General features: G+C 40.0%; 1 protein-coding gene across 3 annotated transcripts in view; it reads left to right on the top strand.

Moving 5' to 3' along the window:
- LOC126058367 (uncharacterized) overlaps positions 1 to 16,084 on the top strand; it is a 38,441-nt gene that overhangs the window by 15,425 nt on the left and 6,932 nt on the right. For 2 of the 3 annotated variants that reach the window (XM_049853468.1, XM_049853469.1), the window contains one exon: positions 6,530 to 14,368. The exons of the other annotated variant lie outside the window; for it this stretch is intronic. In XM_049853468.1, coding sequence (XP_049709425.1) covers positions 7,459 to 8,472 — 1,014 coding nt within the window. In that variant the 5' untranslated portion in view covers positions 6,530 to 7,458 and the 3' untranslated portion in view covers positions 8,473 to 14,368. Of the gene's footprint in view, positions 1 to 6,529; positions 14,369 to 16,084 lie in introns of those variants that run through there. 3 annotated transcript variants of the gene reach the window in all.

The raw sequence follows: 16,084 nt of genomic DNA on the forward strand, positions 1-16,084 counted from the left end.
AGCCAGAAAACCTTTCAGAGAAAGAAATGGCAATGGAACTACCTGCCAAGGAATTCAAAATACTGATATATAGGGCTGTCCAACAGATCAAAACAGAAATCGAGGAAAACATAGACAAAACCAAGAAAAACATAGATAAAATCAAGGAAAACACAGATGAAGCAACAGGATTCAGGAAAACAATACAAGACAAAATGACAAAATGAATAGACAATTATAAACCATGCAAAAACAACAACTATTAATCCAAAATATTGTAACAATAAAATTTCAGAAATGGACAACTCAAAAGAGGGATTTAGGAGAAGAATTGAAACAATGGAAGACAGGATCAGCAAATTTGAAGACAAGAGGAAAAATATGCACATGATCAGAGTTCCAGAACAGGATAAGCAATGGAAAACAGAGACAATTGTCAAAGATTTACTGTCAGAAAACTTCTCTCATATCACGAAAGATGAGATGATATCCACCCAAGAAGCTCTAAGTAACTCCATAAAGAATGGACTTCAAAAGAAAGTCACCAAGACATATCATAATCAAACTTACCAAAACCAAAGACAGAATCCTGAGAGCCAATGGAGACATCTACAAAGGGGAACCAATAAGACTAAGCTCTGATTATTTGGCAGAAACCATACAGCCAAGAAGGCAAAAGGATTGATATATAAAACCTTGAAAGAAAAACTGTCAACCTAAATTATATGTTCAGCAAAATTGTCTCTCAAATATGATGGCAAAATTTGGACATTTTCAGATGAACAGAAGTTAAGAGTCCAAACTTATAAGAAATAATAAAGGGAGTCCTCCGCATACAGAACATACATCAGACAACAACCTGAGATTAGAACCCTGGAAAGCATCAGCCAGATACCAATCCAGGTAAAGAATTCTGAAAAATAAAACAAAGCTAAAACACTGAAAACAGAGAACCAGTGCGTCAATCTGAAAATGGTGACAACATCAAAAGAAAAAAGCAGGAATAAATTGCATAGTTATAGAACTTTCATATGGACAGGAAGTCAAGGCAATATTAAGAACTAAAAGACTAGTTTAAACTTTAGAAAGATAGAGGTAAATTTCAAGGTAAACACAAAGAAAAATAACAAACCTACCTACCAAAATAAAAAAGAAAAACATACTCAGTAAACACAAAGTCAACAACAAAGAAAGAAATTAAAAGAAAATCCACAAAAAAAAAAAAAAAAAAAAAATTCAGCACAAAAAATTAAGAGGAACAAAGAAACCATCAACACCCCAAAAGAAAAGTACGACAAAATGACAGGAGTAAACTCATATCTATTGACAATCATGCTGAATGTAAATGGCTTAAATGCAAGAGTAAAGAGACAGAAAATTGCAGAATGGATAGAAAAAAATGACCCATTTCTTGCTGTCTACAAGAGACACACTTTAGATATAAAGATATAAACAAGCGTAAACTCAAAGGATGGACAAAAAATTTATCAAGCAAACAATAACCAAAAAGGAGCAAGAGGGGCAATATTAATCTCAGATGAAATAGACTTTAAGGCAAGATCCACCACAAAACACATGGAAGGACATTATATAATGATTAAAGGGTCAATCCACCAGGAGGACAAAACCATAATAAACATACACGTACCTGGCAACAGGGCTCCAAAATATATAAAACAAATACTAACAGCACTGAAAAGAGAAATAGACAGTTCCACAATATTAGTAATGGACTTCAATACGCCAGTTTTGGTGATTTTCCAGTACATCTGGAAAGAAACCCAACAAAGATACAGAAGATCTAGATTCCAAAATCAACAACTCAACCTCGTAGACGTGTACAGAACACTTCACCCAGCAGCAGCACAGTATACATCCTTTCCCAATGCACATGGAATATTCTCCAGAATAGACCACATTTTAGGCCTCAAAACAAGACTCAAAAAAAACCAAAACATCGAAATAATTAATACAAAGCATTTTCTATGATTGCAACACCATAAAAGTTGAAATCAATAACAGGACCAGCAAGGAAAAAAATTAAATACATAGAAACTGAATACCACCTTGTTTAAAAACCAGTGGGTTATAGAATAAATCAAAGATGGAATAAAAAAATTCCTAGAATCTCTAGCTGAGGGACTGAATTGCTGGGCTGAGGGCTGTGGGGGCCATGGTCTCAGGGAACACCTAGCTCAATGGGCATAGCATAGTTTATAAGGGAAATGTTCTACATTCTACTTTGGTGAGTAGCGTCTGGTGTCTTAAAAGCCTGTGAGCAGCCATCTAAGACACTGTACTGGTCTCACCCCTTTGGGAGCAAGGAAGAATGAAGAAAACTAAAGATACAAGGAAAAGATTAGTCCAAAGGACTAATGGATCACAAATACCACAGCCTCCATCAGACCGAGTCCAATACAACTAGATGGTGCCCAGCTACCAGCACTGGCTACCCTGACAGTGATCGCAACAAAAGGTACTGGACAGAGCTGGAGAAGAATGTAGAACAAAATTCTAAATCACAAAAAAAGGCAAGGCTTTCTGGCCTGACAAAGACTGGAGAAACTCTGAGAGTATGGCCCCTGGACACCATTTTAGCTTAGTAATAAAGTCACTCCGGAGGTTCACCCTTCAGCCAAAGATTAGACAAGCCCATAAAACAAAATGAGATTAAAGGGGCACACCAGCCCAGGGGCAAGGACTAGAAGGCGGGAGGAAACAGAAAAGTTGATAAAAGGTAACTGGAGAATGTTGATATGTCATGGGGTTGTTAACCAATGTCATAAAACAATATGTGTACTAACAGTTTAATGAAAAGCTGTTTGTTCCATAAACCTTCATCTAAAGTTCAAGTAAAAAAAAAGTTCCTAGAATCAAATGAAAATGAAAACACCTTTTACCAGAACACTGGAACACAGCAAAGGCAGTACTCAGAGGTCAATTTACAGCAATAAATGCACACATCAAAAAAAAGGGGGGGCAAAATCAAAATGTTAGCATTACAACTGGAACAAATAGAAACAGAAGAGCAAGAGAATCCCACAGCCACCAGAAGAAAAGAAATAACAAAGATCAGAGCAAACATAAATGAGATAGAGAATAGAAAAACAACACAAAGAATCAACAACACCAAAAGTTGGTCCTTTGAAAGGGTCAATAAAATCAACAAACCATTGGCCAAATTGACAAAAGAAAAACAGGAGAGAACATATATAATCCAAATAAGAAATGAAATGGGGGATATTATAACAGACACAACTGAAATAAAAGGATCAAAATAGAATATTATGAAAAACTGTACAACAACAAATTCGAGAATTCAGAGGCAATGGACAAATTTCTAGAAACACACTACCTGCCTAAACTAACAAAGCTGAAGTAGAAAATCTGAACAGACCCATAACAAGAGAAGAGATTGAAAAGGTAATAAAAAAGAAAGACTCCCAACAAAAAGGTCCTGGCTGAGATGGCTCCACTGGAGAACTCTACCAATCATTCAGAGATGAGCTCAAATCAGTACTACTCAAACTATTTCAGAACATAGAAAAAGCAGGTATGCTTTCAAATATATTCTATAAAGACAGTATAACACTGATACCAAAACCAGACAAAGACACCACAAAAAAAGAAAATTATAGACCAACGTACCTCATGAATATAGATGCCAAAAATTCTCTACAAAATTCTAGCCAATAGAATTCAGCGTCATTTCAAAAAAAATAACACAACCAAGTGAGATTCATATCAGGTATGCAAGGATGGTTCAACATCAGAAAATCAATAAACATAATCCACCACATAAATAAAATACAAGAATCACGTGATCATCTAAATCAAAGAGAAAAGGTATTCGACAAAGTCCAACACAAATTCCTGATAAAAACTCTCAATAAAATAGGTATAGAAGGGAAATTCCTCAACATAAAAAAGGGAATCTATACAAAACCAACAGCCAACATCAACAGAGAAAGGCTGAAAACATTGCTCCCTGAGAAGAGGAACAAGACAAGGATGCCCTTTATCACCACTCCTATTTAATATTGTGCTGGAATTCCTAGCTACAGCAATAAGGCAAGAAAAAGAAATAAAGCACGTCCAAATTGGTAAAGAAGAAGTAAAACCACCCCTATTCACGGATGATATGATACTAAACATAGAGAATCCAAAAAACTGCACAAGAAAACTACTAGAACTAATAGATTCGTCAGAGTGCAAGCATACAAGATCAACGTATAAAAATCAGTTGGATTCCTCTACACCAATACAGAGAAACTCAAAAAAAAAAGGAAATCAGGAAAATGATACCATTTATAATGGGCCCTAAAAAATAATAATAAAAAAAAAAACTTAGGAATAAATCTGACCAGGAATATAAAAGACCTAGAAAACTAAAAACCACTAGTGAAGAAACCAAAAGAGACCTACATAAATGGAAAAATGTACCATGCTCATGGATAAGTAGGCTCAACATTGGGAAAATATCAATTCTATCCAAAGCAATCTACAAATACAATGCAATCCTGAACCAAATACCAACAGCAATCTTAAAAGAGATAAATAAAGTATTATTGAAGAAGTAGAACAAAGTAGGAGGCCTTGCACTACTTGACCTCAGAATCTACTACAAAGCAGTGGTAGTCAAAACAGCCTGGTACTGGTACAACGACAGACACATTGACCAGTGGAACAGAATCGAGAATCCGGATGTAAATGCGTCCACCTACAGTTACTTGGTCTTCAACAAAGGCCCGAAGTCCATTAAATGGGGAAAAGACAGTCGTTTTAACAAATGGTGCCGGCAAAACTGGATGTCCATCTTTAAAAAAGTGAAACAGGGACCATAATTCATACCATACACAAAATTCAAATTCAAAATGGATCAAAGACCTAAATATAAAATCAAAAAGTATGAAGATCATGGAAGAAAAATAGGGTCAATGCTAGAGGCCTTAATACACAGCATAAATAGCATATAAACCATACCTAACCGTACACAAACACCAGAAGATAAGCTGGATAACCAAGATCTTCTAAAAATTAAAAACTTATGCTCATCAAAAGATTTCACCAAAACAATAAAAAGAGAACCTATGGACTGGGAAAAAAAAAATTGGCTATGACATACCTGACAAAGGTCTAATCTCTAAAATCTATAGGAAAATCCAACACCTGTACAACAAAAAAACAAATACTCCAATTTAAAAAATGGGCAAAGGATATAAATAGATACTTCACCAAAAAAGACATTCAGGTGGCTAACAGACACACGAGGAAATGCTTGTGATATCTACTCTCCAGAAGAAAAACAGTAAGAAGGAAACCAAAAGCACAGCGAAGGGAAAAGTCTACACAAACCACAACCTCATCTACCCTGAGACCGGAAGAACAAGACGGTGCACAGCTACCACCACTGACTATTCTGACACGGGTCACAATTGCTGGTCCCAGATAGAATGGGAGAAAAATACAGAGCTGAACACAACTTCTTATTAACAAAAAAAGAAGGCAGACAATCTGAAACAGTAGAGAACAGAGGACTCCCTGAGACTATCGCCTTGAGAGCACTCTTTAAACCTAGAACCAAGTCTATTCTCTGAGATTACCTTTTAGCCCAATAGCAGGGAGGCACACAAAATAAACGGTATTACCCATAAGAGCAGTGCTCTACTTGAAAAACATTGTATGAGACCAAAAGTTCAACAATTACTCAAAAGCAAAGATGGGAAGATAAAAGCGCAGGGAAACTAGAGTACTGGAAAGGGAACAAAATGAACACAATTGAAGAGAACATTGACACATTCTGATAAATGTAACTAACGTCACTGAATATTTTGTGTGGAAAATGTCAAATAGGAACCTAACTTGCTGTGTAAACTTTCACTAAAAACTCAATAAAATATTATTAAAAAACAAACAAAAAAAAAGTCGGTGGTTCAAACCTACCCTGCAGCACTGCTGAAGAAAGGCCTGGAGATCTGCTTCCATAAAAGATCACAGCCAAGAAAAGCCTATTGAGCAGTTCTACTCTGTCACACATGGGCTTATCCTGAGTCAGAATCTACTCCATAGCAATAGGTTTGGATTTTGGTTTTGGTTTATGACAAGATCACTGTGCTGTCGGTGCTCATATAAGATCACTGTACTGTCAGTACTTGTATAAGATCACTGTGCTGTCAGTACTCGTACAAGATCACTGTGCTGTCAGTGCTCGTCCAAGATCACTGTGCTGTCCGTACTTGTGTCCTGACCCTATTTCTTTCCTCCGTCTCCCTTCCTCCCCTTCTCTCCCCATCCTTCCTCCCTTCCTTCCTTTCATCAGTATTTACTGAGCACCTGTCTACTACCCGCCATACATTTTTCTAGGCCTTGTCACAAAGATGACTTAGACCCAGTCCTGTGTTAACAGAGCTCAGGGTACACGGCCTTATACTAGTACAAATGACCTCTGGGCACACAAATCTTTCATAGCATGGGCCTGGGCTGCTCTCCTAGTTCTCGCTTTGCCACTCAATCCCTGGCCCCTGTCCTGTCTTCTTCCTGCATTTTTCAGATCCACCTTCTCCTCTCATCATACATGAAGAAAGCAAGAGGTCACTGAAAAGACAGGAAAGACAGACAAGACCAAGATGGATGTCAGGGGAGACTCTGAAACTTGTTCTCAAATGTCGAGCAGCTAAAGTAAAAGGAAGAATTGATGAAGATTTCAAAGGGCACCTCAAGAAGACAAAGTAAAGTACTATAATGACATCTGCAAAGAGCTGGAGATGGAAAACCAAAAGGGAAGAATACGCTCGGTGTTTGTCAAGCTGAAAGCACTGAAGAAAAAATTCAAGTCTTGAGTTGTAATAGTGAGGGATTCCATAGGGAAAATATTAAACGACGCAGGAGGCATCAAAAGAAGACGGAAGGAATACAGAGTCATTGCACCAAAAAGAATTAGTTGGTGTTCAACCATTTCAATAGGTGGCATATGATCAGGAACCGGCGGTACTGAAGAAAGAAGTACAAGCTGCTCTGAAGCCACTGGCGAAAGACAAGGCTCCAGGAATTGATGCAATATCAATTGAGATGTTTGAACAAACAGATGCAGCGCTGGAGGTGCTCACTCGTCTATGTCAAGAAATATGGAAGACAGCTTCCTGGCCAACTGACTGGAAGAGATCCATATTTGTGTCTATTTCCAAGAAAGGTGGTCCAACCGAACGTGGAAATTATAGAACAATATCATTAATATCACATGCAAGCAAAATTTTGCTGAAGATCATTCAATAACGGCTGTAGCAGTGTATCGACAGGGAACTGCCAGGAATTCAGGCCAGGTTCAGAAGAGGACGTGGAACCAGGGATATCATTGCTGATGTCAGATGGATCCTGGCTGAAAGCAGAGGATACCAGAAGGATGTTTACCTGTGTTTTATTGACTATGCAAAGGCGTTCGACTGTGTGGATCATAACAAATTATGGATAACATTGCAAAGGATGGGAATTCCAGAACACTTAATTGTGCTCATGAGAAACCTTTCCATAGGTCAAGAGGCAGTTGTTCGGACAGAACAAGGGGATACTGATTGGTTTAAAGTCAGGAAAGGTGTGCGTCAGGGTTGTATTCTTTCACCATACCTATTCAATCTGCATGCTGAGCAAATAATACGAGAAGCTGGACTTTATGAAGAAGAATGGGGCATCAGGTTTGGAGGAAGACTCATTAACAACCTGCGTTATGCAGATAACACAACCTTGCTTGCTGAAAGTGAAGAGGACTTGAAGCACTTACTAATGAAGATCAAAGACCACAGCCTTCAGTATGGGTTGCACCTCAACATAAAGAAAACAAAAATCCTCACAACAGGACCAATGAGGAACATCATGATAAACGGAGAAAAGATTGAAGTTGTCAAGGATTTCATTTTACTTGGATCCACAATCAACAGCCACGGAAGCAGCAGTCAAGAAATCAAAAGACACATTGCATTGGGTAAATCTGCTGCGAAGGACCTCTTCAAAGAGTTGAAGAGCAAAGATGTCACCTTGAAGACTAAGGTGCGCCTGACCCAAGCCATGGTATTTTCAATCACATCATGTGCATGTGAAAGCTGGACAATGAATAAGGAAGACCAAAGAAGAATTGACACCTTTGAATTGTGGTGTTGGCGAGGAATATTGAATATACCATGGACTGCCAAAAGAATGAATAAATCTGTCTTAGAAGAAGTACAACCAGAATGCTCCTTAGAAGCAAGGATGGCAAGACTGTGTCTTACATACTTTGGACGTGTTGTCAGGAGGGGTCAGTCCCTGGAAAAGGACATCATGCTTGGCAGAGTACAGGGTCAGCGGAAAAGAGGAAGACCCTCAACGAGGTGGATCGACACAGTGGCTGCAACAATGAGGTCAAGCATAATAATGATTGTAAGGATGGTGCAGGACCGGGCAGTGTTTCCTTCTGTTGTGCGTAGGGTGGCTATGAGTCAGAACCGATTCGACAGTACTTAACAACACAACAACAACAACAACAACCCTCTCCTCTCACATTTGGATAACTGATATGGCCTCGCTACAGTCCTGACCCTTGATCATGTGATCCTTGGGCCAATCTGGCCCTGTCTCAGCACATACCTAGGATTCGCCCACAGGCCCAGGTGCTGCCCAGCTTGGTTTGGACAGAGCCTGCAGTCTCCAGCTGGTGAAGGGCCTGTCCTCCCCAGACGTAAGAGAACTCTGTCTCAAGGAATTACCACGAGAAGGTAAGTGTCGTCGCGAACAGACTGCACTTGTGGCAAGACACAGAATTTCCTGAGAAGCTCTCACCCATGACTTGGCAAAGGCCCAGGAAGGTGGGTGATGTGGGCCACCTACCCAGTTTTGACAAGCTCAACCACACACGCAGGTTGCTGTTTTCAGCCATCCACTGAGGTCAGGCTTTTGTGTTTCTGTTTTTCTTCCATTCCACAAACAGCCCTCTCAGGCATTCGAGTCCACAGGCCTAAATGCGGCTTCTCGCTTTGAGCTAATTAAAAGAAGAGGAAACTTTCTGCTGCAAGATTTGTGAAGCGGACATCTTCAAAGTGGGCGATACCATAGCGCCACTGGAGTGAGAGAAGACAGCGGCTTGCAAAGTGCCTGCGAACACAGCTGTTTCGAAGGCCCTCTTCTGTAGATAATCACACTGAAGTTCATGAGGTTAAGAAAATCACCCAATTTTAATATTCTTTGGCTCTTGAAGCAGTCTTTGGGGGCCTCAGGGGTCACCCTAGGGAGTGAGGAGAGACTCTGGTGCTGGCTCCCCAGGCCCCACCCCCGCGTCACCAAAGCAGCTCTGTTGCATGTATCACATGGCACCTTCTGCGGAAGGTTTAGTTTGAAAAGAGGGTTTCACTGCTTAAACAGCAAAGAAGCTATATGTATAGTACTGCCCGGTGATTTTCATGACGTCAAATTAGACCCCATTTACATCAAGAGGAAATAAAACTGTAAGCAGATGTGAAACTCTAGTCAATGATATGCATGCTGTTTGGCTGCTGTTAGAAGAAAGTGCACTAATGTTTGCAAGTTACTTTGAAATCTGTCCAAAAAATGAGATGGATGAACGAGTGGATGGAGGGTGGAGAGAGGGGCAGATTTACAATAAAGCAAGTATGTTGTTGTCAGTTGCCATCGAGTGGACTCTGACTCATGGCAACTTGTGCACAACAGAACACAACATTGCCTAGTGGTGTGCCACCTTCATGATCACTGGCACATTCGAGTCCATTCTTACAGCCACTGTGTATTTGAGTGCCTTCCAACCAAAGAGATTCATCTTCCAGTACTATTTCAGACAATAGTCTGTTATGCTCTATAGGGTTTTTCTTGACTAATTTTCAGAAGTAAGTCATCAGGCCTTTCCTCCTAGTCTGTCTCAGTCTGGAAGCTCCACTAAAATCTGTCCTTCATGGGTCACCCTGCTGGTATTTAAAATACCAGTGAAAAGAGTTTCCAGCATCATAGCCGCATCCAAGCCACCACAGTATGCCAGACTGACAGACAGGTAGAAAGCAAGTAAAGCAAAATGTTAATGGTAGGATCTACGCAGGGGACTTCTGGGTATTCTTGGTAAATTCTTTCAACTTTCTTGTGTTTAAAAGTTTTTATAAAAAATGTTGAAGGGAAATTGATCTCAGACCACATGTTCCAATAAATGCCTTCTAACCTTTGATTAGCTCTTAAAAAAAAAAAAGGAAATGATACACATATTATCTTGTTATTGTGTGAATAAAATGGGGATAAGTGATGTGATAGTTCTTTGGAAAAGTGAAAAGCTTCCTTAATTATTTTGCCTAATTAATTATTTATTAACTTTTAACTCTACAATGATTTGAACTTCTAAGAAACCGCTGTGTTTAATTGTGGCACCTTTTATTAATACATAAATAAGTTCTTTCATACACATTGTTTTGTTTGAGCTTCATAATACTGTGAAGTATTACCCCACTTTACAGACAGTGAAACAGAAGCTCAGAGGCTATGTGGCTTGTCTGTGGTCACAGAGCTAGATCTGGAAATAGAGCTTAAGCCTTCTGGCTCCTGGGTCAGGTGATGTGGGCAGGGGGAGGGAAGAATAAGCTCATTGCAACATCCATAAGACCCTCAGATTGAAAGACCACCAAGTGACAAGATTGATATCTATGAGTGGCTGGAATGTTCAGGTTGTTGTTGTTAGTTCCATGATGTTGGCCCCCAACTCAAGGCAACCCCATGCACAATGGAATGAAACACTGCCCGGTCCTGCACCATACTCGGGATCCGTTTTCACTGGGTGATCAGGTACAGTGGTTAAAATCATTGCATAGTTCCTTCTTCACTTTTAAAGTATTGCTTTACTTTTCATGGATGAGCATTTTGCAGTGAATTAATTACTAATGTTTGTATTAGCCCTCACAGTTTGCCCCATTTCAAAAATTTTGAGTACACCCCACGCATCTGTTAGTTTGTCATACTGTGGTGGCTTGTATGTTGTTGTGATGCTAGAAGCTATGCCACCAGTATTTCAAATACCAACAGGGCCACCTATGGGGAACAGGTTTCAGTGGAGCTTCCAGACTGAGACAGACTATGAAGAAGTACCACGCAGCTTACTTCTGAAAACACTGGCCAGTTAAATCCTTACGAATAGCAGCAGAACATTGTCTGGTATAAGGCTGGAAGATGAGCTCCTAAGGTTAGAAGGCAATCAAGATACAACTAGGGAAGAGCTGCCCCCTCAAAGTAGAGTCAATCTTAGTGATATGGATGGAGTAAAGCCTTCAGGACCTTCATTTGCTGAGGTGGCACAACGCAAAATGAGAAGAAACATCGAGAAAGATCTGTAGTTGGAAAACATGGCCTTGATGATAGAAATGATGCCAGAAATGGCATGGTAGAATTTTGCAAGACCAATGACTTCTTCATTGCAAATACCTTTTTCCAACAACATAGAGGGCAACTATTTATGTGGATCTCACCAAATGGAATACCCAGGAATCAAACTGACTGTGGAAAAAGACAATGGAGAAGCTCAATGTCATCAGTCAGAACAAGGCCACGGGCCAACTACAGAACAGATCATCAATTGGTCATATGCAAGCTCAAGTTGAAACTGAAGAAAATTAGAGCAAGTTCTTGAGGGCCAAAGTACAACCTTGAGTATATCTCACCTGAATTTACAGACAATTTCAAGAATAGATTTGACACATTGAACGCTAACAACTGAAGACCAGACAAGTTGTGGAATGGCATCAAGGATATCACACACGAAGAAAGAAAAAGGTCATTAAAAAGCTAGGGAAGAAAGGCCAAATGGATGTCAGAAGAGACTCTGAAAAAAACTTGTCCTCATGCATAGAGTAGCTAAAGCAAAAGGAATAAATGATGATGAAGTAAAAGAGCTGAACAGAAGTTTTCAAAGACAGCTCAGGAAGACAAACTATTAAAATGAAATGTGCAAAGACCTGGAGTTAGAAAACCAAAAGGGAAGAACACACTTGGCATTTCTCATGCTGAAAGAAAAAATTCAAGCCTTGAGTTGCAATACTGAAGCTCGACAGGGAAAATATTGAATGACAAGGGAAGCATCAAGAGAAGATGGAAGGAATACACAGAGTCACTGTACTAAAAATAATTGGTTGATGTTCAACCGTTTCAGGAGATACCATATGATCAAGAACTGATAGTACTGAAGGAAGACATTCAAGCTACATTGGAGGAAATGGCAAAAAACAAGGCTACGGGAATTGACAGAATACCAACTGAGATGTCTCAACAATCAGATGCAGCACTGGAGGGACTCACTCAGGTACATCAAGAAATTTGGAAGACAGCTTCTAGGCTAACCGACTGGAAGAGATCTACATTTTTGCCTATTCCAAAGAAAGCCGATCCGACACAATGCAGAAATTATCGAACAATATCATCAATATCACACACAAGTAAATTTTTGCTGAAAAGCACTCAAAAGCAGTTGCAGCATCACATCGACAGAGAACCACCAGAAGTTCAAGCTGAACTCGGAAGAAGACATGGAATGAGCGATATCTTTGCTGATGTCAGATGGATCTTGGTGAAAGGAGAGAATACCAGAAAGATGTTTACTTGTGTTTTATTGACTACGCAAAGAAAGACATTGAACTGTGTGGATCATAACAAATTACAGATAACATTGCGAAGAATGGGAATTCCAGAGCACTTAATTGTACTCATGCGGAACCTATACATAGACCAAGATACAGTTGTTCTAACAGAATAAGTGGATACCTCTTGGTTTGAAATCAGGAAAGGTGTGCGTCAGGATTGTATCCTTTCACTGAACTTATTCAATGTATATTCTGAGCAAATAACCCAAGAAGCTGGACTACATGAAGAAGAGAAGAACGCAGCATCAGGACTGGAGGGAGACTCGTTAACAACCTGCAATATGCAGATGACACAAGCTTGTTTGCTGAAAGCAAGAAAACTTGAAGCACTTACTGATGAAGACCAAAGACCACAGCCTTCAGTATAGATTTCACCTCAACATAAAGAAAACAAAAACCCTCACAACTGGACTGAGAAGCAATATCATGATAAACACGGAAAAGATTGAAGTTGTCAAGGATTTCATTTTACGTGGATCCACAATCAACCCCCCTCAAGCAGCAGTCAAGAAATCAAACAATGCATTGCACTGGACAAATCTGCAAAAGACCTCTTTCAAATGTTAAAAAGCAAACATATCACTTTGAGGACTAAGGTGCACCTGACCCAAGCCATGGTATTTGCAATTGCCTCATATGCATGCAAAAGCTGGACAATGAGTAAGAAGACAGAAGAAGAAATTATGCCTTGAATTATGGTGTTGGTGAAGAATATTGAATAGACCATGAACTGCCAGAAGAGCAAACAAATCTCTCTTGTAAGAAGTACAGCCAGAATGCTCCTTAGAAGCAAGGATGGCAAGACTTCATCACACATACTCCCTGGAGAAGGACATCATGCCTGGTAAAGTAGACGGTCAGCAAAAAAGAAGAAGACCCTCAAGGAGATGGGTTGACACAGTGGCTGCAACAATGGGGCGAGCAGAACAGCGATTGTGAGGACGGTGCAGGACCTGGCAGTGTTTCATGCTGTTGTACAGAGGGTTGCTGGGAGTCAGATTCAACTCGATGGCACCTAACAACAACTTAAGTCCAGAAACTGTAGCATTTGGGAACTTGGAATTCTGAAATATATTTACTGTGAAACCATTGAAATATTATGGCCAAACTAAAACATTTCCTATGTTTTCATTGTATCATTATATACATTATATATTTGTTGTTTTGTCTGTTGTTAGGTGCAGTTGAGCCGGTTCTGACTCATAATGACCCTATCATATATATAATGAATATACTATACATAATAATATATATTTTCATTTCCAGCTAAGCTCATGTTGGCTATTATAAATGCCTTTAATTCAAGAAAAAAAAAAAATGAAAAGAAATATCACTTAAATGTAATTTATTTTAGTGGCAAATTCTTCCAAACTGTGAAAGAAGAATGAGCAAAGGGTGGATAATAAAAAGGTCTTTATGGGATAACGGTCTTGTTAAACCTGTTTTACTGGTGAGAATAAAAAAGAAATTAAAAAAACCAAGTGATCTTTTCATCCAACACGCAATAGTCGAGCCAGAAACTAATCCAGCATGTATTTGGACATATATATAACAATGGAAACCCTATGGGGCAGTTCTACTCTGGCCTATACGGTCGCTATGAGTTGGAATCGACTTGACGGCACTGGCCTGGCCTGGCCTGGCCCATATATAACAACAAAATATGTAAATGCATTTTGAGACAGTTCATAAGGAAACACTCTTTAAGGTTTTCATTTTTAATTAATAAATGGCTATGAATTGGGCTGAAAACTCTGCTCGTTGTTCATTCTCAGGTTATTTTGGTGGCAAGGACAGCGTTCTATTGTTCCCACAGCTGCACCAGCTTATAAAGTGATTGCTAGTCCTTCAAAAGTCAGACTTCAATGGATTGGCCGTTATTTTTCAGTAAAAGCAAAGAGGAGCTCATAACTCTCCATATGTCAGCACGGCAGCATCATCTTATGTGAAAAACAAGAAGGAACAAGCCTTCTTCTGATAAATTCTTGAGTGCTGTTGATCTTAATTCAATAGCATAGAGGCTAAGAGCCTAGGTTCTCAGGGAAGACACACCCCATTCATATCCCAGCTTTGCCACTAAACCTGGGCAAAGGACTTAACCGCTGTCTTCTCATCTGTAACATGGAGGTAAATTAACGCACCTAAAATATATAGTTGTGTATTACACATAGCAATTGTTAAGTTGCTACTAACAATTATTATTAAAACATTAACTAAGTGGTACCCAGCTACAAGGAAACCTATGCCTTCAGTGAGTCAGAAGTTATTCCTGCCATTTTCTTTTAGGGTAAAATTCAAGTATCTAGAAGATAAATCCATAATCCCAGAGGCTGAACATTAAATTCCAGGAGACGTACCTTGAGTAAAGAAGCCCTGCTGGTGCAGTGTTTAAGTGCTCGGCGGCTAACTGAAAGGTTGGCAGGTGGAACCCACTAGCTGCTCCACGGGAGAAAGATGTGGCAACTTGCTTCCATAAAGATTACAGCCTTGGAGGCCTTACGGGGCAGTTCTACTTTGCCCGATAGGGTCGCTCTGATTTGGAATAGACTCAGTGGCAATGGGCTGGCTTGGTTTTGTTTGTTTGTTTTGTTTTGTTTTGTTTCTGGTATCTCGAGTATAGGGTGAGTCCTGTCTCTCTGTCTCGAACAGCAGCGGGAGTGTATAATGATCACTCAGGAGCTCCAGGGACACGAGAGACCAACATAATACTTTCGACCCACAAACCTTGGTGTAGTGTTGACTGTGTGCCTGGTTTTGTGCTCCAGTCCGTGTGAGGACTGAGCCACCACATTTATTTCCCTGTCACACCAGCCTTGCTGACAGTGAGGACTTTACACTTAAGTTGCAGTTCCTTGGTGTGGAGCCCTCACTCAGTCCAGTTTCTGGGATCCTAGGCTTTCTATGAGGCAGTGGTTGTTCAGTGGCAGAATTCTTGCCTACCATGCCGGAGACCCAGGTTCAATTCCCAGCTACCGTACCTCATGCACAGCCACCTTCTGTCAGCAAATTAAAACCCTACAGATCAGAGCAGTCTGATTCCCAACCGATCGTGGGGCATGTTTCATTCCATTGTGCATGGAGTTGCCATAATGGCAGCTTTCCATACCTCCCTATGGAGGTGGCCTTTATTTTTTATACCCTCTGCTGCTAGGGTGGATCCCTGGTGGCACAATGGTTAAGCATTTGGCTGTTAACCAAAAGGTTGGCAGTTCAGACCCAACAGTCACTCCTTGGAAACCCAATGGGGCAGTTCTATTCTGTTCTACAGGGTTGCTATGAGTTGGTATCCACTCAACGGCAGTGGGTTTGGTTTTTGGTTTTTTTTGTTTGTTTGTTTTGGGGGGAGCTGCTAAGGTTGGACCACTCTCTCCAGTTCATGGCCTGATTTTCCCCAATGATCCCCCCCCCAACTGCATCACCACTGTCTTAGTCATCTAGTGCTGCTATAATAGAAATAC

The sequence above is a fragment of the Elephas maximus genome, chromosome 14 (assembly GCF_024166365.1).
Source record: "Elephas maximus indicus isolate mEleMax1 chromosome 14, mEleMax1 primary haplotype, whole genome shotgun sequence".
In the NCBI taxonomy this organism is placed as follows: Eukaryota; Metazoa; Chordata; class Mammalia; order Proboscidea; family Elephantidae; genus Elephas; species Elephas maximus.